The following is a 23,900-nucleotide window of genomic DNA, read 5'->3' on the forward strand; positions in this document are numbered from 1 at the left end:
ATCCAGCATGACCGGTTTTGGGTGAGGGGAAAAAAGACAAAGGCTACCTATAGGAGAGCGAAACAAAGTTTAACAATTAATGATTAAATCAGTTATGATGTATAAACACACATAGAATGAAAAGTATTGAGTGAACAAGAAAGTTTTTGTTTATCCTTTAAAGTCTAATCTATAATAAAAAATTACAGAGAGTGCCTGGTACTATGAAATCTTTAACAGAGCCGGATTAATTGAGGTTTTGTATTTGAGGAGAAGAGCTTTAAATTCATTCAATTTCATTTGTATAGCGCCAAATCACAACAAATCACCATTTATTTATGGCTGTCGTTTGTTTTGTTCTATGTCAAGTACATCCCAGACTGCTTCAATAACGTTGAAACCGTGGCATCAGAAGTCCACGCTCTGGGTAGTTCCTAACTGGTGGTGCTCCATTGTGTGTTTGTCTATCAGATATGCTTTTAGTACATTGTTAGTGTGTTTGTGATCATTGTCAAACTGAAAAATGTAGCAGTTGAGATGGTTGATCAAAATCTGATCCTTTTCTGTGTTCATAATTCCACCGATTTTGTCAAGATCCACAACTCCACCAGTCTAAATACAGCACCAACCCATCACAGAGCCTCTGCTGTGTTTTACAGATGGCTGTAGACACTCACTGTTGTACCTCTCTCCTGACCTCCTCTGTACATATTCTGATGAAGACTTGAAGGATTTGAAGCTAAAATTTCAAATTTGCATTCATTACTCCATAAGACCTGGTGCCACTGGTCCAGTCCAGTTCTTGTGTAATTTGACATACTAAAGCCTTTTCTCCTTGTTTCCCCTCCTTAAGAATGGCTTCTTGAGAGCCACCCTTCCATTGAGATTATTTCTGATCAGGCTTTAGTCAACAACTGATGAATCTACTGAGGTATCAGGTCTTTGCTGGATTTTTTCCTATTTTCTCCAGGCATGACTTTCAGATACTGTTCATCAGCTAGAGATACCGTTAAGCCACTTGTCCAGTTTGCTCAGGCACAGGGACTGGACCTGACCAAAGCAGTCAATCTATAAAGAAAAGCTTTGAAAGGTGTTCAGAAAGCCTGCAGAACTATTGCTCAAGACCACATTAAAATTTACAACAAAGTTTGGGTTCTTGCAAGAAAAATATAAAGAAACAGTTGGCTCAAGACTCTTAAAGAGCACTGCATCTTCACTCTTCAGAGATGATTTTCTATATATCAAGAGCTTAATTTTCAGGTTAAATAAGTGTTTAAAAAAACAGATTACTGAAGGCTACTCATAGATGTACAAAACACATTTCATGGCCCTACCACACTCTTTTAAAGACAGAAAACACTCCTCAACAGCAGTCAATTAAACAGTGCTAACAGCAGTCTTCAGTCAAAGACAGAAAGACAAGACAGCAGGTCAATGTCACAGTTTAATTACAGTAAGCCAATGCTGTTTGCACAGCAGAGGAAAGATTCTATAGATAATGTCTATTAATCTGAGTAGTTGTAAATACCAATTAAAAGTCATGTAGAACAATTGTTTATTAAGTCACAATATAAACAGAAGCAGACAGTGGATGTGCATAGGTACAACAGAGTAACACTATTATTTAACATATTGTCTAAAAGTTGTCCAAGACCTGAGATTAGATACTCAGACACAAGCCTGCACTTCTCAGACACCTTCAGTGTGTACTTTTGGAAATAGATAACAAGCATACAAATTATATTTTTTGTACTCATATAAACAAATGCTCACTGCAGTATACAATAGTTGAGACCACATGCAAATACACACTCACACGTAGACACACAAAGGCTTGTTTTTGTTAATCAGCAGCCTATTTAGCCAAATTAGTATGGAAAGCATATCTAAAAGGGAAAGCTAATTTATCCAAGGATGTACAGAATAATCAAAAGATACAATATGTCATATGGATATACGCTACTATTCTGTTTCTCGACAAGATGTGTTTCTATGGGTTTCAGCTCTAAGCGTTTTGTGTATTAACAATTAACAATTATTAACAAGCTGTCATGCACTGTTGCTCAGCTTATATGGATACCCTTTTTTGCTTTAATAGGGATGGGTATTGTTAGGATTTTATATCAATGCTCTTATTGATGCTCCATGCCATGTGATAGTGAAAAAGAGTGTTTGACACAGTGGTAAAAGGTTTTTTTTGTCTCAGCTTTATGTAAAGGAAGTGTTTGGTAGTCCACCTCCACCACCCAGAGCTGTGGTAATCACCCTGGAATTCAAAATATTAACAAACATAAATTATTTCAGGTCGCCACTGAATTCAAATTAAGCCAAGTTTATATGATCAAACCTAGTGGGGTTTGACCCCACACCCACCTTGATCTAGATCTGTCTGTCTGAAATGTCTGTTGTCTGAGATTGTAGCCAAGTTTACAAATTTGAAGATAGAACAAATGATGGCACAGCGTCTGCCTGCATTAAGACATTTCAATCAGCCTAAGAAGCCACTGTTACAACATGGACTTTTATTTGCTTTTTAGTTGCACAAGCTTTGATTGTGCTTTCATTTAGAAGGCTCAAAAAACAAAACAAAACATCTTTTAATCCACCTTGGTTTTCTCTACCAATATTTCACCCCTTTGCTATCTTTTGTATCAGCCCAAGAGGATGGGGTGCAGCTCCACATACACTTTCAACACTGAAGCCCCTCGCACCATTGAGCATTGGAATTTTTTTTAAACTTGGCAACAGCCCTCTGACACTCTTTGTTCCTTAGCTCATGTTCCCTTATGTAGTTGTTGAGAGAGGATTTGATTTTAGCATCTGACTACAGTCCACTGACGAAGCTTTGGCTACTGCTTGGAACTATTTGCATTTACAAAATTGCTAAAATCCATGCCAACTGTATTCCAAGGTTCATAACTACAGTTAGCTCCATATATATTTGGACTCTGACACAAGTTTTTTTTTAAAACTTGTTTATTGAAACATATTCCAATTATAGTTATATATTGGATATGGACATGATTTTAGACTCTCAGCTTTCATTTGGGGTTACCTACATTCAAATTGGATGAAGGGATTAGGAGTTTCAGCTCCTTAACACGTTTTTAAAGGGTCCAAAAGTAATTGGACAATTGACTAAAAGGCTATTTCATGGGCAGTTGTGTGTATGATGATTTGATTTGAGGTGTGGTGCTTTTATCTGGAAGATGCAGTCAAAGGAGCTGAAAGCTATCCTTAAGCTGCAAAAACAAAACAAAACAAAAAACGATCTGAGAAATTGCTACAATATCAGGAGTGGCAAAATCTACAGTTTGGTACATCCTGAGAAAGAAAAAACGCACTGAGCACTCAGCAACGCAAAAAAGACCTGGAAAGAAGACAACAGTAATGGATGATCGCAGAATAATTCTGCAGGAGGTAGGCGTAGTGATATCCAAGTCTACCATAAAGAGAAGACTAAATGAAAGTAAATACAGAGGGTTCACACTGCAAAAACTCAAAATCTTACCAAGTATATTTGTCTTATTTCTAGTCAAAATTATCTCATTACACTTAAAATAAGACACAATCAGCTACAGGGCAACATTTCAGTGAGCTAAAGGAACTTGTTTCAAGACAGTGAATCTTGAAACTAGAGAAAAACTAGAGATTTTTCACTTGTTCCATTGGCAGATTTTTTCACTTAATACAAGATATTTTAGCTTAAAATAAGTAAAAAAATCTGCCAATGGAACAAGTGAAAAATCTCTAGTTTTTCTCTAGTTTCAAGATTCACTGTCTTGAAACAAGTTCCTTTAGCTTACTGAAATGTTGCCCTGTAGCTGATTGTGTCTTATTTTAAGTGTAATGAGATAATTTTGACTAGAAATAAGACAAATATACTTGGTAAGATTTTGAGTTTTTGCAGTGCACTGTAATGTGCAAGCCACTCATAAGCCTCAAGAATAGAAAGACTAGGTTGAACTTTGCTAAAACACATCTTAAAAAAAGCCAGCACTGTTCAGGAAAAACATTCTTTGGACAGATGAAACCAAGATCAACCTCTACCAGTATGATGGTAAGAAAAAAGTATGGAGAAGGCGTGGAACAGCTCACATTCCAAAGCATCATCTGTAAAACATGGCGGAGGCAGTGCGATGGCCTGGTTGTGCATGGCTGCCAGTGGCACTGGGACACTAGTGTTTATTGATGACGTGACACAGGACAGAAGCTGCTGAATTCTGAGGTGTTCAGAGTCATACTGTCTGCTCAAATCCAGGCAAATGCAGTCAAATTGATGGGGAGGCATTTCATAATAGACATAATTGACAATGACCCAAAATATACAGTCAAAGCAACCCAGAAGTTTATTAAAGCAATGGCCAAGGTAGTCACCTGATCTTAATCTAATTGAGCATGCGTTTCACTTGTTGAAGACTAAACTTTGGACAGAAAGGCCAACAAACAAACAGCAACTGAAAGCCACTGCAGTGAAGGCCTGGCAGAGCATTTAAAAGTAGGAAACCCAACATGTGGTGATGTCCATGAGTTCAAGACTTCAGGCTGTCATTGCCAGCAAAGGGTTTTCAACCAAGTATTAGAAATAAACATTTTATTTACAGTTATTTAATTTGTCCAATTACTTTTGTTCCCCTGAAATGAAGGAACTGTGTTGTCTCTGTCCAAAATTGTATGGATGTAACTGTTCATCCTGTTAATCCTGTAAATCTTTCTAAATTTTCCAGTTCAACTTTGTTTTTACACCTCGCCTTTGAATATTCTGCCTTTTTGCTGTATCCAGGCAGAGCAAAAGCAAACATGATATCATGACACTGTCAGCTTAATCTTTTTTGGGCAATTTTCTGACAGTTACATTATTCTTCCACAGCATGTCTTTTATCCTGTCTTCCTTCTCTCACCCCAACCGGTCGCAGCAGATGGCCTCCCCTCCCTGAGCCTGGTTCTGCCGGAGGTTTCTTCCCGTTAAAAGGGAGTTTTTCCTTCCCACTGTCGCCAAAGTGCTTGCTCACAGGGGGTCATATGATTGTTGGGTTTTTCTCTGTACCTATGAAGTGCCTTGAGGCGACTTTTGTTGTGATTTGGCGCTATATAAATAAAATTGAATTGAATTGAATAAAAGAATTAACACATAAATAAACACTGTTTATACAGGCACTTTGGTACTGACCGGTCAGGTACCGACCCCACTTTATTTATGTTTCTTTGTACTTATCCTGTGTGCTACCTGACTTCTCATTGGCTGGAGACACTGATGTGTATACAGTAGCCACCACAGTGAAACAAAGCCATGGATACTGACAAAGAGAAAAACTGCACACACTGAAGTAGCTCTATGAAACCACACAAGACAACTGTCCATCTACATCTCCTCAGTGTTCATCTCTGTTTCTATCCTCACTTTAGTCCCTTGTAATGCAAAACTGTGTATTTTGGCAGGACATAAAGGCTGAGGATTATACACATGCAGCTGACGCAGGCATATCTCTTTCTGTCTTCTGCTAATCCTGTTTTATTTGCCTTGGAAAGAATGAGGGAGGAAGAGAGACAAAAAGACAAAATGAATATTAAGTTCATCACTATGCTGTTTTGGGGCTTTCATCGGTGCCTCATCAGCTCCTGTGTCCAGCCGCACACACACACTCCCAAACGTGGTTCAATTAATGTTTGCAGAGCATTTTCAGTATTTGATTTAGCCTAACCTGTAGGGAGTACCAAATGAATATGGTATGCGATGATATATCAAGAAACTTAATAGCTAAGTTTAAGCTTTACAGCATTAATTATAATTGACAATAGTGTGCCTAATTTAGCAAATGTAAAGGTTATGAAAATGTTATATTCTCAGACTACCCTCACCCCCTCACTCTTTCTTTCTGATGCTTAGAAAACTTACAGCACTGTAAAACTTAGCAGAACTCTGGTGGTTTTAGAAACTAAAAACTATGGTTAAGTAATTGATTGATGCGACTGAGCGAGTTTACTTTTCATTGTTGTGCGCAAAGTCTTCCCTACATCACTTGTCTGTTTCCAAAGGGAAAGTTAAAATTACTCTCTTGACCTTAATAACATACTCTCTTGAAGGCAAGTTCAGTGATCCTGGTTTCACAGCTAAACAACATCCTGGAAAAATTATAGATGGTATTATCTCACTTACAATAAATGATACTATGTGTTGGACAGATTTTCCAAGTGAACGAGAATCTGTGTGCACAATTAAGAGCCAATATTAATGACGAAAACATCATGATTGTTTTACCATTTTAAGCCGTTGTGTAAACTTTAAACTGCATTATTTTTGATGTCAGATTTGAAGGATGGCTTTCATAATCTTAACAGTTAAACCCAGTGTAGAAGAAAGCTTTGATAATCCCAAAAGACTGGCAAAAACACTTGAACAAAACTTTTCACCCTTAGATATGAGGCTGAATTAACTTTAAAAAGTGTCTATGAATTCTTGACAGTGCATTATGATACGGTATGATGATGTGAGTGCATACTTTCGGACAGTTTCTCCTTGAAGGCATTTATTGTATTACAATTAGCTGTACAAACGAAAAGTGACAGAGGTTGTCTGAAGAAGGAAAAAAGAAGAAAGGAGAAGTTCAAAGCTGTACCCACTCTATGCAGTCTAGGGCTGTCCCAAATACCGTCTTTGAGGATTTGAGGCTTTAGTGATTGTCTGACAAAAATTCAAAGAGAAGACGGCTGCACTTACAGTTACATAACGACTTGCCATGGCTTATATTCTGACCTGTTAAACATTATTATTATGTAGATTGCAGTTTGAAATTGATTAAAGGGGTACAAGCACATATATGAGTTCATTTGAGGTCATTTGTGAACAACTTTTAGGAGGCCATCTTTGAAAGTTTTGGTGTTATTGCGAACCAAAGACAGAATTTGGATGCTTGACATTTTTTGACAACTTGCTTGTCAGTGCAGCTTATGTAAAATGAGAGCTAGTACAAAGATTAAAGGTAATGAATACAATTATCTGAAAAAGAGAGTTTGTCACAGAACTCCATGCAGTCCTGTGACAAACTAGACACTCCCCATTGTTCAGTAGTTTGTAGAACCACCTTTAGTTACAAGTTTACTTTCTCAGCCTCTCACATTGTTTTCGAGGAATATGGTCTGATTCTTTATTTTACAATGTTGCTTCGTTTATACACAGCTTTCTTAGTGTCCCACTACAACATTTTGACCAGGTTGAGGTCTGGACTTTGCCTGGGCATTTATAACACTTTATTTCATTTTAAATCATTCTGTTGTAGATCTCCTGTTGTGCTGGGGATACTTTCCTGTTTGATGCATGATTTTGGTGATATGATATTGTGACAATACTTCACTCACAAAGTATTGCAGTTTATCACCTGCAAACTTTATTTTATCCAGTAAGATAATAATCTCGCTTCAATTTTTTTTTTTTTGCTTCAGGCATTCCAACACTGTCACAAAAAACTGCCATAAATGTTTCCATAACACCGAGTCAGTCTGTCTTTGATTGAATGGGGTCAAGTTAGCAATTGCATGCAATTTGTTTCTGATAATGCAGCAATTAAGGGTGATAGATTTTTGAAAATCACTAATTTGTTGCTATCAAAAAGTGGTTGTAATAACCCTTAAGCTCTAAGCAACCATTTAGTCATCACAAGTTGTGATCGGTCGCAGGATGTGAAATGATTCAGTACAACCAAAAGGCAGCTGCTGTGTTTTTTTGTTGTGATAAACACAGGGAGGTTACCTTGCTATTTTTCTCGTGTTACATGAACTTTAACATTTAACATGCTAACTAAAGTCCGTAAAGTCTGAGCTGCATCTGAGATGCTCCTAGGTTGTTGGGTTTTTTTTGGAATTTTTTTTATAATTTTTGGGCTTTTTGGAGTTTCTCTGAGCATTGCATGGTCTGACCTTAGGGTGAATTTACTGGGACGTCCATTTGATTGTGACATTGTGTTACCTGAATGCTCTTGATTAGTAAAGTGCCAAAACCTCTGCCTTTATAGCTGTGCTCACACTTCATGGTGATCAATAGTCAAGTGCATTTATTAACATCACCTGGCTGCCATTTACTCTCTTAATTCTCATGAAAGCATCAGTGAACATTAGGAATATACTCCGTTTTTCACAGGACTCCACACATTTCTATGAAAACCTTTTCTTTCACATGATATTATTTTTTATTTTATTGGTGGTTTATATATTTATGCTAAAGAATCAGAATCAGAATACTTTATTGATCCCTGGGGGAAATTATTTAAAGCGTATCGGATTAAGAAATTAATATATTGGGAGTTACCTTGTCAGTTAACTTGGCAAAGATCAAAGCTTTGAAGCATTTGTGTCAGCCAAAGGTTTGTATGGTTTTTAGATCATACGTTTCTAAAGGTTGCTACCAGACTCAGCTCATTGTCTCCATGCCGTCAAAATTTGGTATCAGAAGCACTTAGATAATCTTGATAACAACCACAGTTCATACCTGTAAATAAGGCTATCTGATTACCAGAAAGAGAACCAGAACAATTGCTTCAGCAGTTGCACTGTTTAAAATTTCTTGCGATGCAAAGATTGCAGTCAAAAAAAAAAAAGTGTCCCCAGGTTTGTTGGATTATGTTTCGAGACATTCGCTCTCACAAGATACTAAATTCAGCACTTAGAGTGTATCACCAAATTAGCTGGCCTTTGCTTCTATCACTGATGAGACCAGCGATATTTCAGACTGAGTGCATGTTTCTGTCTAGTTGGGCGAATGCAAATCCATTCATCTATACGACATTATTACACTGTGTTACTGTGGAAGACCAGATGTAGAATCCTTTACAGAACAAGAGGGTCTGACTAGGAACTCTATATCGTCATACTTTTTGCTTTCAGGAGCTAGTGTTGCCAACAGAAACAAATCTTCTGCTAAAAAATGCCTGCTTTCATGGTGGCATAGTTGTGCATAGTTTATTGAGAGCCATCCTACCCACAATTAAAAAATGTATGAGTTAAAAGTCTTATGTCATCTCTATCTCTGTGTCTAGTAAATTGCCTGTGCCTTATCTGAATCTTGTAAGGCAGTGTGAATCTCTGAGGTTGCTACAGGTCTGGTTTCGAGGCTAGCAATAACAAAGTTACCATAATATACAGTACATGCTGCAAAACTTGTTCACGTGTCACCTGAATGACAGCAGCTCCACAAAAACAGGAAAATTGTAAAGTGAACTCGACGATGATGAAGTTGCTCATATGAGAGATCAGTTAAGCTGCTGTTTTAAACAGCTGTCTGTCACGTTTATAAGTGCTGCTGATTTTCTGCCACTTAATGCCACCAGATTCTTTTCTTTTCATATTTCCAGCTTGGTTACAATGTGAACTCTGGGAATTAATACACATATGTTCACGGCCCAGCTCTACTGCCAAGATAAAGACAGGAGAAAAAGGTTTAACTAAAATAACATATGGTACATTGGGGCCTGACTTACTAAGTGGTACAAATTAGGATGAGGCTGTGTTCTTAAAAATGTGCCAGTGAGTACAGAGAACAGTACAGTGAGAACAGTTCTGTAAGTGATCTATGAACAGTGCACTAATTTATAAATAAAGACACAACCAGTTCATTTCAGTCGTGACCATCACCAGAATTGAAGTGTTGTCTGCTAACCAAAAAAATATGCTGTGCAGGATTTACAGATGTGTTTCAGATTAATTAGAGGCAGCTGAAGGTGTTTTTAATATAAAGGCAATTTTTTTTCTGTCTGAAATTGCTGGGAACTTTGCGTGTGGGATCCCTGCAGACATCTGTTCCCTGGATAAATCTTGTGGTTTCGATTACAGCAGAACTCAAAAAGAAGATCTGTGTTATTACAATCCCACCATTAAAAACCTGAAATCTGTATGTAACAGATGTAGAAAAAGACACCACATTAATTACATCAGATCCTGATCCATCCCTGTGTTAATAAAGGGGTGAGGGATGAACTGTTACATTGCCGGGTGCTTAAGTACATGTGTTATTCATTTTTTTCCAACAGGCTGTGTGGCAGTGTAGGTAATATGAAGCCGGTTTGTAACATTCAGACATTAATCTGTCACACTTCACGCCTGTCTGTCAATAAACTGCCAGTTTGAAGGGGAAAAAAGCAGTTGCTCTGGGTGTGAAGACTACTGGGAAAAGACAGATTGACACAAGACATTTTCAATGTGTGCTAATCTGTGTGAGAATGTGACTGAAAACCTGAAACACTGCAAATCACTCTGGTTACTGTAAAAGGTAAATTGGTTACTTGTAAAACAAGAAAAATCCTTGTATGTGTCTTGTATTGGGATTCTTGCACTCTAAAGCTGTGCTCTATTTCATCAAAATACCAATACTACTGAGGAGGAAGTAATATTTGGAGCTTGACCCTAAACATTTGGGGCAAGGGTGTAGTGAAACCTATATAACAGAGCCAAAGCTTGGGTCCAGTCACACAGGTCTGGAGACCAGTTGGCAAGCTCCTGGAAATTACCTACTGGACATTTTTCACTAGGGAAAGTGTGCTGGCAGTTTCTCTTAGCCCCAGTTACGCACGCCTTAGAGACCAGTAAGCAACCCCTGGCAAGCAGTGATTGGTCAGTGAAAAATGGGTATTCCCTGACTAGTTGTTGTCAGTGTAGGAAGTTACTTGCTGTTGCTAGCTAAAATTGGTTTCAAAAAGCTATATGGTCCTGCAACCTGCCTGTGATCACTTGGACCACTAGTGGATTGCAGCGTTTGCCTGAAGTTTATATGGAAAATTTCGATTTTTCTGCAAACCCTTGCAAAGTACTCTCTAAGCAGCAACTATGAAAAGAGTGATGCAAACCAAAAATGGAGTATGTCTGCTTTCAGTTAAAGTTGGGCTTTTGGAAGTGTGTTGTTTGAGCAATAAGATAATTTTTTTTTTACCTTGAAGATGATGCCTTTTCTTTTATGATTTAGTTTTACTGCTCAGCTAGTAGTGAGTAAGTGAATAGTTGCATATTACAGGGTCCTGTTGCAGTCTGCTAGAAACCAAAGAAACCACTACAAGCTTTTTAGTGTAGCACCCTCTTTGTGACTGATTTCATCCAACGACAGCCTGCAAACTCCGGAAACCAGTCAACATGTGGTTGGGGAATACAGATTTTCCCCTGAGGATATATGCATCACATTTACAGCTTTGAGCGATACACCCACCCAATTACACACTTGTTCTGATATCGTCTCTGTCTCTGACTCCAAATAAATTAACATTCCTAGCAACAACTATCACAACCATGTTAGGTGCAAAATAAAACATGTTTTTTTGTGTTTTTAAGTCGATACAATTCGCAGTAAATTGTATGCTGTGAACATTTTGTAAATTAAGTTTATGTGATTCACTTAATGACTCTCCTCCCAAAATCTTGTGTTCTACAAGCAAAACTCCAATGAATACATCTAAAATATGGCTTCCATAAAAATACCCATATCCATGCCCTTTAGTCACAAAATTGACACTGAGCTTCTTTAGTAAATACAGCAGCTTTGGTCTTGCACAGACCATTTGGCGCAGACCATTAGTAAATCTGGCCCTAGGTGTGCTTTCTGTCAAAATATGACTTTATCTCTTTATCTGGACTCACAATATTAGATACTACAGCAGAGTTAGTGGGAATATAGTTATTGAAAAGAGATTTAATCACCTAATTGTTTGTCCACATATAAACAAAAACAAATAAACAAAAAAAAACAGATTACAGAACAATTTGGTGCATAAACCATGGTCTTTTTGTAAGGAAAGTAAATCTTTCATCTTTCCAGTTCACACAGCTTTTGATAGAGCCGAAATACTCTTAGCCAGTTTCCTTTTTGTGTCACCCACTGACCAAAAAAATGGATATGCATTTTTTTTTTACAAAATGCTCTACATCAGGGGTCCTTGAGGGCTGGTGTCCTGCAACTTTTCCATGTGTCCCTGTTGCAACACCGCTGAATACAATTAGTAGGTCATTAGCAAGACTCTATAAAACTTGACTGCATGCTGAGGTGGCAATTCAGCCATTTGATTCATGTTACAGCAGCGCATAAGTGAATGAACATGGTGCAATAGAAGTACTTTAAGAAGTACATTTTTCCAAACACTTAAATTTACTTAAATTTACTCGAGTATGGTTAGGGGTTGCCACTTCATCATTCAGTCAAGTTCTATACTCATGCCAATGACCTACTAATTTTATTCAGGTGTGGTGCAACAGGGACACATGGAAAAGTTTCCTTACATCTTGTCAGTCTACCACCTTTTCTAAATTCCGAAAATGCAGCAAAACCATAGCTCACAAACGAAATTGCACATAATGAACACAGTTGAAATTTGTGGTTACATCTCCATTAAAAAAGTCAGTGATGAAAAATGTCAACAGAACGAGTGTGAGCAATATCTCCAATATGAGTTGTTGTCCATAATTGCCAGAAAAGATGATCAAAATGACTAAAACTCTTATGTAGCTTTAACAAAACTTTCAGTTCCTCAATGTTTTCTTGACTCCACATTTGTTGGTGTATTACTTAAGGACAAAATGTAAGTCTATAGTCTTCGCACCCTTGGTTAGTCATGGAATACAATATTGAATGAAGAGGTGACATACATTCCATGTTTCTAAAGCAAGATTCGTCAGGACCTTTGCCCCTGATTTGTGCCTGATACACAGAGCACCTAAACCCTATACCACCTTCTGGCTTTGCCAGCCACTGGGCTCCCTCCTGTGAGCACCATGCACAGATCTGGCTCCAGGGTGAGACCAATTTAACCCTGTCACAGGCAGGGTAGTCATGTTCCTTACTTATTGTTTAATCATAGGGGTGTTTCTGATTTGTTTCACGCTGGATCCCAGGTTATTACATTCACTGCCTCAAACGGAGCATTTTGGCCATCGCCATCTTGTTTTGGCTGTGACATCAGTGGAAATACTATGATGTCCACTAATCTCAGTGGACAAGCATTTCATTTCAATTTAAAGCCTATATATTCTTTTTTTCTATAATCCTAAATGTAGTAGTGAAGACACATTTTTGACCAAACATGGTGAATAAACATAGCGAGAGTGAGCCAGTGTATTTAAAATAGACTTTTTTAGTCCATCTTTACAACATTGTAGTTTCTCTAAAGCAGTCCAATATCAACAATATCTACCACCACATAGTTGAGCAGCCTAGCACCAAGTCAGACGATCTTTTTTTATTTCCTTAAGAATTCTCCTTCATATCTTTCTTTGACCTGATAGTATTTCCACTGATGTCACAGCAAAAACAAGATAGCGATGGCCACAATGCTCAGTTTGAGGCTCCATGTCCTTCTCCAGTCTATACATGTCGCCCTTTCTGCCCAGGCTCTTTGTGGATTAATTTACATAAAATAAAGATGCACACATTAACTATATAAAATGGAGTTCATTGTTGTGACTTTCAAGGTTATGCCAGTGATGTAAGTATGAGCACTTAAAATGATTAGGTTGTAACCTCTAAATGGGGTTCGTGGCAGTTGTCGAAAGAGCCCTCATCTCATTGACTTTTTGTCATTACTGTGTATCAAATTTGTTCAACACCTTTTTCATTTCTGGAAAATTTGTCACTCTGTTGTCTGCAGTTTGACTTTTAGGACATTCATTGTAAAGAAAGTACAACCTTTATTTATTAATAAATTTCTGTTCATTGTTATTGCTGATCAACATTTCTTATCTTTGTGATAATAGCATTGTTGAAGAGTCTACCTCTGCACTCCTGTGGCTTTTTTACAACAAAATGCACAGCTTTGCCTCTGATCTTGTTTTTCCCGCAAGTGGGATCGAGCTATTTATAAACAAACATTTCAGAGAAATGCAGGTTAGCTAAACATACTTTCATAGGATTGCCTTGTGCAGAAATTAATAACCTTGACATTTACTTTTAATTTATAAATACACAGCAAAATCTCCAGTGTTAAATTAACACTGGAGATTTTGCTGTGTACCTCTTTTATGATTTTATGCTATAGCTTATGTATCAATTCGTCCCCATTTGTCCTAATGCAGTATTTTTTTTTCATCTGCTATATTATTTGCAGTATTTAGTTTCTATCATTTTTATGAGTAACAACATAGTGATCTAGTCTCACATGCTATGGCCTTCTGTTACAGACAGACTTACAGACCCGTGTGAGCACTCGAGATGTTGTCAACAGCTTCAAGAAACAGACTGACCCTAGCTCCGACTATAGCACTAGTCCTAATCCCAATCCTGGTACTACCCCCAGTTCCAGACAGCAAAATGAGAGTCCAGAAAAAAGAACAGAAGCTGAGGAAAATCCTGACTGCGGCAAGGTAAGTAATAACTACCATTTAATACTTATTGATATATAAATATTCAGTGTTTATGAAGTCTTCTAAACTACTCAGTTAGTTGTACACATGATCAAAGTGGAGATGCATTGACTTGTTTAATACGTTAAATATTGTACAGTATGCATGTGCTTAACTGTGCTAAGCACTGTGCTAAACAAACCAATATACAGCATTAAAGACTTGAACTGCTACGGCAGTCCATTGAGTAATTTTGCTTACTTGAGTTTTTGATGACAAAAAATTAAGCAGAGCTTAAATGGATGTTGAAATGTTGCAGTAAGATGAGCTATGACACTTACAAAAATGTAATATTGGACTAGATAACAAGGCCAGGGCTTTAAAACGAGAAGTATAAGAAAAGCCATGTTTTCTTTAAAACAAAGCTTCTGTCTTTCACACATAATTTTTGAGGTTTGTCATTTTTATTCATTATTTATTTAATTAGGGAATAATAAAAACTAATTAAATTATACTAAACGTGTTTTCCATCCATTTTATTTAAAGAAAATCTAAATATGAGATTAAATGATATTCTTAATAATAGGGCTTTGCCAATTGTTATACCAACAATTATTTATTTACTTTTTACGTATGTAAAAAAATTTCAAATGGTCATTGATTACTGAATACATTTTCTTCTCTACTGCAGTTAACCGGCTGTGAAAATTTAATTCAGACATACCAGACAAGCCTTAACACTGTTAAATTTTACCCCTGCACACTGTGAGTCAATTGAAAAGACTTCAAACAAACTCTAATTGACGCTATATCCACAGGCTGTATCTACAGGCAGGCTGGTGAACTGCATGCACCTTTGGACTAAAAAATGCCCTCCAGCTGTGTAGGTCTGGCAAGAACAGTTAGATTGACATTTCAGACTTTTTATACCACCGAGCTCAGTTGACCTTATTCAAACAGCAGTCATTTTGAACAGCTGGGGTCAGAAGGTACTGAGGAAATGTCTTTGAATGTCAAACTAGTGTTCAACTTATATGTTAAAACTTCATATACAGGCATTAAATTTTCACCAGTCTGAGCAGCAACAGACATAGAAACCTCCCTGCTTAACACATAACTTAATATGTTTTTAATTCTGGTAATAGGCTGAATATTTAAAATTGATGTGTCATTTTTATTAAAAGGAACTCAACATTTGACCCTCAAGGTGTAAATTTACTCTCCTGAAACTCATCTAGGCTGTTATAAACACATATTTTCATTGTTTGAAAAATCCTGAATTTATAATCCTCATTTTGACCTATGAAAGACACCATTACTTTGTGCGTGCAGTGCACTTAGGGTAAATTAATGGCACTCCAGAGCGATCATTACAAGGTCGCCATTATAAATTATGAAAAAGAAATGTCACATTGTGCTGCTTTTGATTGTGATTACCAGTCCAAAGGAAAGAAGAGGGTTGATTTTAGTCTCCACAGCTTTCTTGTCAATAGGAAGAGGAGAAAGAAGCAGGAAAGTCCTGGTGGAGTAAGGCTTGTTGTATTTGATGCATTAGTTTAGTTAAAGCCATAAAGATGTGATAACCAAAACCAAGTGTGCCTAAAATGCACTTTGATAAGGAGTCTAAATGCTGTCAGAGAGCAAGTAAAGGTCAGTTAATTTGTGTAGTTCTATGAAAGCTAATTTCCATTACTGAAAAGAAAAGAAAAAACAAAACTCAGAATTGAAAAAAAATAACAACATGAAAATGTTGACTTATGGATTTTTTTTTCAGTGGTGGAAACAAGTTTTGATACATCCAACACACAGGGTGCTTTACACAGGCATAGAAAGGAGTACGGCGACACGTTTAACTATCCTTGCTGAAGTACCACGACCACAATTTATGGACACCTGCAGTTGTTCCGGTGTTGTGTTCAATAACAGAAGAAGAAGGAAACAAAAACAAAACACCAGCCCACTGTAATCTCCAACTAGCTACACAGTTTTGCCTCATTAATCTCTTTTATGTGACATCCCTCTGGTGATAAATACATGAACACGATAGCCTTTCATGCTGTACTGTTTAGGCCCAAATCGGCTTGATGTTTGATGGCCTGCAGTGACGTGAAAAATTAAACCTAACGTAATGAGCCTGCTTTGAAAAGGAGTAGAAAGTGCAAATATTTGTTTAAAAATGGGTATAGTACAGATACCTTAAAATTCTACTTAACTACAGTAGTGAAGTATTTGTACTTGTTACTTCCCACCTCTGTTTTCCACTAAGCAGCAAACTGTTCATTATGGTGGTCGCTTTGTCTGAAAGTGAACCAACAGTCAGCAGGAACCTGACAACCAACAGTGTCACCAGCTCAGCAAAAAAGTGCATGTTGTTCTTCAGCTAAGAGTGATGCAGCTACTTAGCTGGATACAGACATAGTGGATGAAGGTAGACAGTGGCCAGGCGAAGTGTGTGAGTCAATATTATGGATTGTGTTTGTGTGTGAAAACAACACTGACTTGGATTAAAAAGTCAGACAGCTGCCTCGTCCCTTCTATCATAGTTGTCATTTTAATGCACATCTCTGATAATGGCAGTTAAGCTTTCCTGCTCAGTTAGGTTGTGCTTGGGCATAAATAGAGGTTCTTGGAGACATTACATGTTTGTCTTCCTAGAGGATCCAGAGACTGTGACCAAGACTGGTACAAATATTTGACATCATTACCCAGAATGCAGTATGATTTAAAAACAGCAACAACTGCAACAAAATAAAAACGACGGCTGCCTTTGTGTGCAAAATTTATTAAACATTTTATCCCCGCCAAAAGACAGCTACTGTTTATTTTTTTTAATATCACATCTAAGGGGCTGGTTGTAGGCTGCAATTGTATTAACTACTCATTAAATGATCCACTAAATTGTAAGCTAATGTCCAAATCTCCCCCCCCCCCCCCGCCCCATTTCAGATGTAAATATAAGTATCTCTTAATAGAAAAAATAAGAGCACTCATTAAACAATTTTTATGCTTATAGTTCAGTGCAGCCATTTCGCATAAGAGCATAAGAATAGAAAGAATGGCAATAAAAAATAATAACACACATCAAGGAAACAGTTAATACCCACTTAAACAAGGACACAAACACGGTGTCAGGCTTGCTTTCAGCACCACAAAGCTATTCAGAAAAGATGGAAGTGAATGAAAATCTCCAACAGATTAAACAAAAGTAACCACACATTTTTTCCAAGCAAAACCATGGCAACACCTTCAGTAATGATTTTTTTCTTTGTTTTAACTATGTTTATTACATTTTTTCCCCGAAACATTAGGCCATTTACAAAAATAAAGTAGAAATAAAATATTCCAACATCAGTGACGATTAAAAAAAGATAAGTTAAGCAAGACTCAATAAAACATAATAAAACAAAAACAGTCCCTTAAGCCCAGTCCCACTCCCACTCACTACCAGACAAGAACTATACTGGAATCAATAATTTCTGAGGCAGGAGAAAAACTAAAAACAGTCAAATATACGTACTGTATGCGAATGAATAAATAAATGTTACATCACCAACACAGAAAAGAGTACAGTTATTCAGCTATAAAAAGTTAGATAGATTTAACTCATGAATTTGACAATACTTACACAGAAATTTACATTTGTAGAAAACAAACATATAAACCCAACAAAGACAGCAATCTATTATGAATGTAGTGCCTGAAATCAGACCAGCATTTGTCAAAAAGATGTCTTTTTCTTTGGAGATTAAATGAAGCGACATGGAGATGAAGGTGGGATCTGAACTTTTTCATAAGAGAGAAATACGAATATTGCCAGCAGTCATGGCTGGTTTGATATACTGTGCCTGGTTTCTTTTGACAGGGGGGGACATCAGATATGTCCTCTAAAAGGGCTAATCTAGGTGAAGAGGGTATCTCACATCTGACAGTCCTGTATATCCTCTCTTATTGAGCACCAGTAATCTTTTAGTTTATTGCGTGTCTAAAACATGTGGATAAAGCCATCTGTTTCTTTTTTACACCTAGAGCAAAGATCAGAAGTTGATTCAGGAATGATAAGTTGAACATGTTGCATCTTACCAGCACAAAAGCTGCTGTGTCAGGGAAATCAGAGCTACACAGGAAATAAGATTTCATGGCAGAGAACAAAAACAAAAGCAAAAAAATATCTACCAACTCATCTATGGGAGTTTAAGCAGATTTGTTTTGTTTGGTTTCCAACTGCCGAACGCTTACTGACTTTTGTTAGTCACTGTGATATGTGTGTACAACAATCATTGTTCTTTTACCTCAAATGAACTTTACTATGAGGAACAGTTTCTATTTTCAGCCTTATTTCAGTTGACTTTATATTTAGAGGTCTAATATAAAGATAGATAAAGAGTTCCTGTTGCCACTAAAATGATGCATCAACAAGGGTATTGCCAAGGTTACAGCCACGCTCGTACATATGCATATTTTAGGTTTTGCTTGTCTTTGCCTTTAGAATATGAATACAGGTCAGTTCCTGCAGCACACAAAAACTCATTAACTGACCCCCTTCATTAAATTGCAGTCATCAAAAAAACCTGAAAGGTTTAGCACCATCATTCTGATTATATTTGCTATGTTAGGATATCAGAAAAACAGTTTTTTGTGAGTAGTATTTGATTTGTGCTAACACTAACACTAACCTTTATCAGTAGGAGTCTTATCATGCACAAGGGTGCTTCTTACCCTTACATCACACTGTTTGCCATCAATCCCTGTAAGTACACTGATGAAACAACTCTTCTATTGCAGATGTTAGTTAGGAGTCATGGAGAGGAGAAAAAGGTGGGAATTACTGAAGATGATAACAAAGGATTTCTACCCTCACTCCTTAAAGGAGAGTACAATGAGGAGGAGTCTGCAAGATCTTTCCAGGAGGCGCTCAAATTATGGAGGGGGAAGAATGATGGAGTCTGGATACCTGCCAGACCAGGTACACTAAATTGAACTGATTAAATTTACCCAGTGTTTTGACACTAATGATAATGAGAACATAATATTTATCTTTTATTGTTTGTTTGTTTTTCAATTTCAAAGCAGTTTTTGTTTGTAATTCACAGTCTTGGAATGGCTGCCACTGACTAGCACTCTCACCTTTCAGCAAGGTCGTCTCTGGTTCCTTTCTGTGTGGAGTTAGTATATGCTCCCAGTACCTGTGGATTTACTTTGGGTGTATCAGCTTCCACCCAAGGTCCGAATGCTTGTTAGACTAATGTTAGGTCAACTGGTGACTGTAAATTCAAAAAGTGGTATTTTGACTTGGACAGACTGCAGTGACTCTCAAACAGACTGTTAAGGGTTTGCAAATAATTGCCATCTAATTCATACAGTCTGTATTCACATTGCAGTCAACTGGATTCAGTCTTGGAAACAAAGTGAATGGACTTCTTTAACTTTGGACTTCCAGGCACCTTGTTTCCAAGCTCTTTGTACCACCATGCCCTGAATGACTGAGAACCTACACAGACAAATTGGGAAAGATGTTGGTTGTAAAATATTGTACACATCACCTGCATATCAAAAATTATGCTTACCTTTTATGTGAATGTGACATCTTGGGTATAACTGGGAAACACTAGGAGCTTTAACTAATGGGTGCAGCGTTCCACTGCTCCTATGTTTTGATTGCTTCCTATTTGCTTTTGTACTAGTTTTGTTTTCTAAAACTGCATCTCATTAGCGTTAGATTCACAACAGGTTGTTCATCCAGCATCAGCGTCAACTGTAAAATACCACTTTTGATAGAAGGGGACTTGAATTTCTAGAAATAAATGACATTTTACAGCTCCTTAAAGATATTTGAAGTGGATTTGAATGAGTATTTTTATTCTCAGTTATTATTTTTGGGACCCAAGATTTTTCTTTAGCCCTGGCTTGAACCTCTCTCCACGGATGAAAAAACAATCCTTTACGTTATTAAAACTCTGTTGTACCAGAGGATAGGTGATCTGCTGGAGGGCATTTGAGTTGGTTTGCACTGGACCATACCCTGTATCTATTCTATTTCTTCTTCTCTAGTACCACCTCCTCACTTTCCACTCTTGTCAATCTATTGCTGGGCTCGAATACTGTGCTGAAAGTTAGTTGAGGATTGAAAAGTAGCAAACTTCATTTCTGCATTAATTTAAAAGCCAGAGTGCTCTTTAAAAGTGCTTAAATGCTAAAGAAAATTATGGGTTTTTTTTTATCATGAAAAGTGGTTGTTTGAAGATTAATGCCATGTTCATCCTATCTGCCTTCACTGCTGAGCTTGTGTGTGTGTGTGTGTGTGTGTGTGTGTGTGTGTGTGTGTGTGTGTGTGTGTGTGTGTGTGTGTGTGTGTGTGTGTGTGAACATGGAAGCATATGATGTTTGGTGCTTGATGGAAAAAAGTTGAGACCAGCTCAGTTTTGATTTGTCATCTGTCACACCCATGGCACACCATCTGTCGGTATCAAACTTCCAGCCTCCATTCCGTCGCAGTGACTTGTAGCTAGTTGCTCCTGCAACACACACTTCCTGCAGTGGAGTGGAATAGAATGTATGTGGAGCACTGTATAGCTTCACTACCAAGCTGCAGTGTCTAACTACGGCTATCAGATTAATGTATACACTTACATTTGTGTTCAGCTTTTACCAACAAATATATATTTTTCTCAGCTCTTTCTCTTTGCATTTTCACCTACTTCTCAGTTTTCCTGCTTTCCCTCTCCCTGTATCTGCTCTGATCTGGTCTTACAGAAAGTGCTTACCACTGCAGTAGGAGGGTAATCCATGGCTGTTGCATATTGAGATAATGAGAGGAGTGTTAGGGGTGCCCTACTCCACACCACAGCACTAATCGCCTCAGCTTTGTGTATGCGTATGTGTACACGCGCAAGTGTTCCAGGCAATTTTGTGTCTTTTCGCAGATATTGTGTATCTGCATCTGCAATAATGTTTGTGCGCTCAGGTTTATGCGGGTGTGTATTATTAGCACTATTATTCCAGGTTCTGTATATGTGTCTAGGTGTTTGTGCTTTTTATTAGACCTCCTATTTTCTCTGCTTTACTGCGTGAACAGACTCTGCTCCTCTCTCCTTTCGCTCTGCTCTGCAAATTGCTACTAGCCCCTCTAGCCCTAATTATTTCTGTCAGGCCAATGGCACCCAGGCCCAATTTAAAGCTTCCACTGAGGACTGCCAAAGTGTCTGGAGTACAATCATAACATGTCTCCTTCTTATTTCTATCTTTTATTTTCTCTCATGCGCTCACTATGTTCCTTTAGTATTTAATACATCTTTTTTCTTATTCCCACAGGGCTCTCTCCTGTCTGTTTGTGTTTTGGCACTTTTGGCATGGTGACAAGGTGTTTTCTCACTTTTTGAGGGGAGTGTGTTGAGAAGCTGCCGGATTATGTTTTCCTGCTACCTATTCTACCTTTCTGAATCTTTTTTCCTTTGGGGCATTTTTTTCCACCTCTTACATCTTAACTTTATTTTTGTTTGATGTCCCTCTCCCCATTTCCCTCCAGTATCAGTGTCAGCTATGGCGACCCAGACTGCCCTCCCTCCAGACAGAGAAGCTGAAGGACAAAGAAGAGGAGGGGGGGGAGAGAGGGTTCCTGTCAAGGTGAAGTTCACAAAAAACAGCCTTACCTACATGGACAGATTGCTGCTCAAGAAGCACCGGAGGTACAGATAGAAATGTGCATGCATCACACATATAGTTAATATTCAAAACCATGTTGAGGCTTCTGTCATGAGCTTCAGGCAGTAGGTTCAGTGAAAAGTTATGCTTCTCCCCTGTTCGTTATTCCTTGCAAATGTTTTATTGTTAAGAATGATTAAGAGCTTTAAAAGCAGTATCAGCTCAAAGTTTTGGTTTTGATTTATTTATGTTATCGTGTATTTGGCAACAACTTTTAATGCTATAACCAACTGCTGTGACTTTTCCTTAAATAATGGCTAAATAAATTATAAATTTATTTAGAGTATAAATTTTATAACTAAGCTACTTGGTACATGTGCTGCCTATGATACCTATGGTACCGACGTATCATTGTCACCAGATAGATGTCTCACATGTATCTGATGACATCTCTGTTACGCAGATACAACCACACGATCGAGTTTTTACGTCAACTTGTCCTTGTAGCATCATATACACCCTTAGTTTCTTGCTGCCTCCAGTAAGGGGTCAGAGGTATACCACGCTGTGCACAAACACACACATACATAGATTTGTTATGATACTTTTTGTTACCACGGAACTTGTTTCTCTTGCTTCTCTGTGGTCTTCATAACCAGCCGATATCAGTCACCAGTGTATAAAGCAGTTTCTTACTACTTATTGTGCAGTACACCGCCTGCAGGCTTGGCTTCAGCAGGTCCCATTATTACAGCCTTTATTTAACCAGCTTCTTTTTGGGCTGAGTAGTCCACTGGAGAGCAGGTCAGGGATGAGGCAAGAAGAGTGCAGTTTTGGGCCCTCCGACTGCCTGAGCAGGAACGCTCTAAGTCCCCAGCTGTAGCAGCCTTTAACTGTGGAATAGACCAGAGAGCCAATCTAGAGTGCAATAAGCCTGCAGCGGTGATGGTGGAAGAGCTTAATGGAGAGACAAAGAGACTGGCTGGTAGAAAGAAAGTCGAGGTTGAATTTTAACAAGCTTCAATAATAATGGGAAAAAGACTGAAGGAAGGAAGGAGTTTAGTGGTGGAAAGAGCTTTAAAGAATTCACTAGAAGTGCTCAGCTATATTAGAGTCATAACTCTACCATCTTGGTAGATTTGTGCATGGCCTGCAGGTTACAGAAAGCAAGCTTGTGACCGGGGGGGTGCGTCAGTTTGATTTCCTGAGCTGGCTAGGCGGTGTGGTCAGGGTAAGTGAATGCTCGTTCTTCCATCAGCTGCCAGAGTCAAAGTATCTGTGATCAAAGCACTGAACCCTGAAATAAAAGTCTGCACAGACTTATATAGAACTGACATCTGAACTGACCCTCACCTGCATTTACTGGCTGGTTTAACTGTGCTAGATGATTGCAAAATTTAAGACCTGAGCCTGGCTTGATGTAAGATTTATTGCAATCCCAAAAAGTAGCTTTAAAGCACTTTTACATTGTCAAAGTACAAAAGAAAAAGAAATATTTCATACACCATATTATCTTTATGCACCATCAGGCAGTTTGGTCCAGGCTTTCTTATTTTGTATAATTTAAAATAGGGTGATAATGACAAAACCATTAGATTATTAGTTCATACATAAAAAAAGAGAAAATCATTTTTAGAGATCATCTGCAGGAACACTTTATCAGGGCTGGTCACTGCGGATCACTTGGTTGAAGGCTTTCTCCTCTATCTTTATTTTTTTTTTTTTACTGCTCTCTAGCGAAAGCTTAAATGTGCAAACAGCCTAAGGCTAGTAAGTGAGGCTACATCATGTGAAGTACTGTACTGTTTGCAAGAAGAAGAGAGCTAGCTTGGTCCATGGAGGACTAAGGAGAGGCAAACAGTGTTCAGGATTAAATAAAGTAATCTACAAAGTCTGCCGCACATTTCCTGCAGTGGGAAGTTGGGGTATTAGTGTGTGTTTTTTCCTTTTTTTTAAAAAATCAGAATGCAGCAGGCTGA

General features: G+C 37.9%; 1 protein-coding gene across 4 annotated transcripts in view; it reads left to right on the top strand.

Annotated features, from left to right (window-relative positions):
* The window catches only part of zbbx (zinc finger, B-box domain containing), a 73,245-nt gene that overhangs the window by 18,004 nt on the left and 31,341 nt on the right, over positions 1 to 23,900 (top strand). For all 4 annotated transcript variants that reach the window (XM_026193237.1, XM_026193240.1, XM_026193238.1 and 1 more), the window contains 3 exons: positions 14,122 to 14,304; positions 19,066 to 19,246; positions 21,806 to 21,965. In XM_026193237.1, coding sequence (XP_026049022.1) covers positions 14,122 to 14,304; positions 19,066 to 19,246; positions 21,806 to 21,965 — 524 coding nt within the window. The remainder of the gene's footprint in view (positions 1 to 14,121; positions 14,305 to 19,065; positions 19,247 to 21,805; positions 21,966 to 23,900) is intronic.

Source organism: Astatotilapia calliptera, chromosome 14 (genome assembly GCF_900246225.1).
Source record: "Astatotilapia calliptera chromosome 14, fAstCal1.2, whole genome shotgun sequence".
Taxonomy (NCBI): Eukaryota; Metazoa; Chordata; class Actinopteri; order Cichliformes; family Cichlidae; genus Astatotilapia; species Astatotilapia calliptera.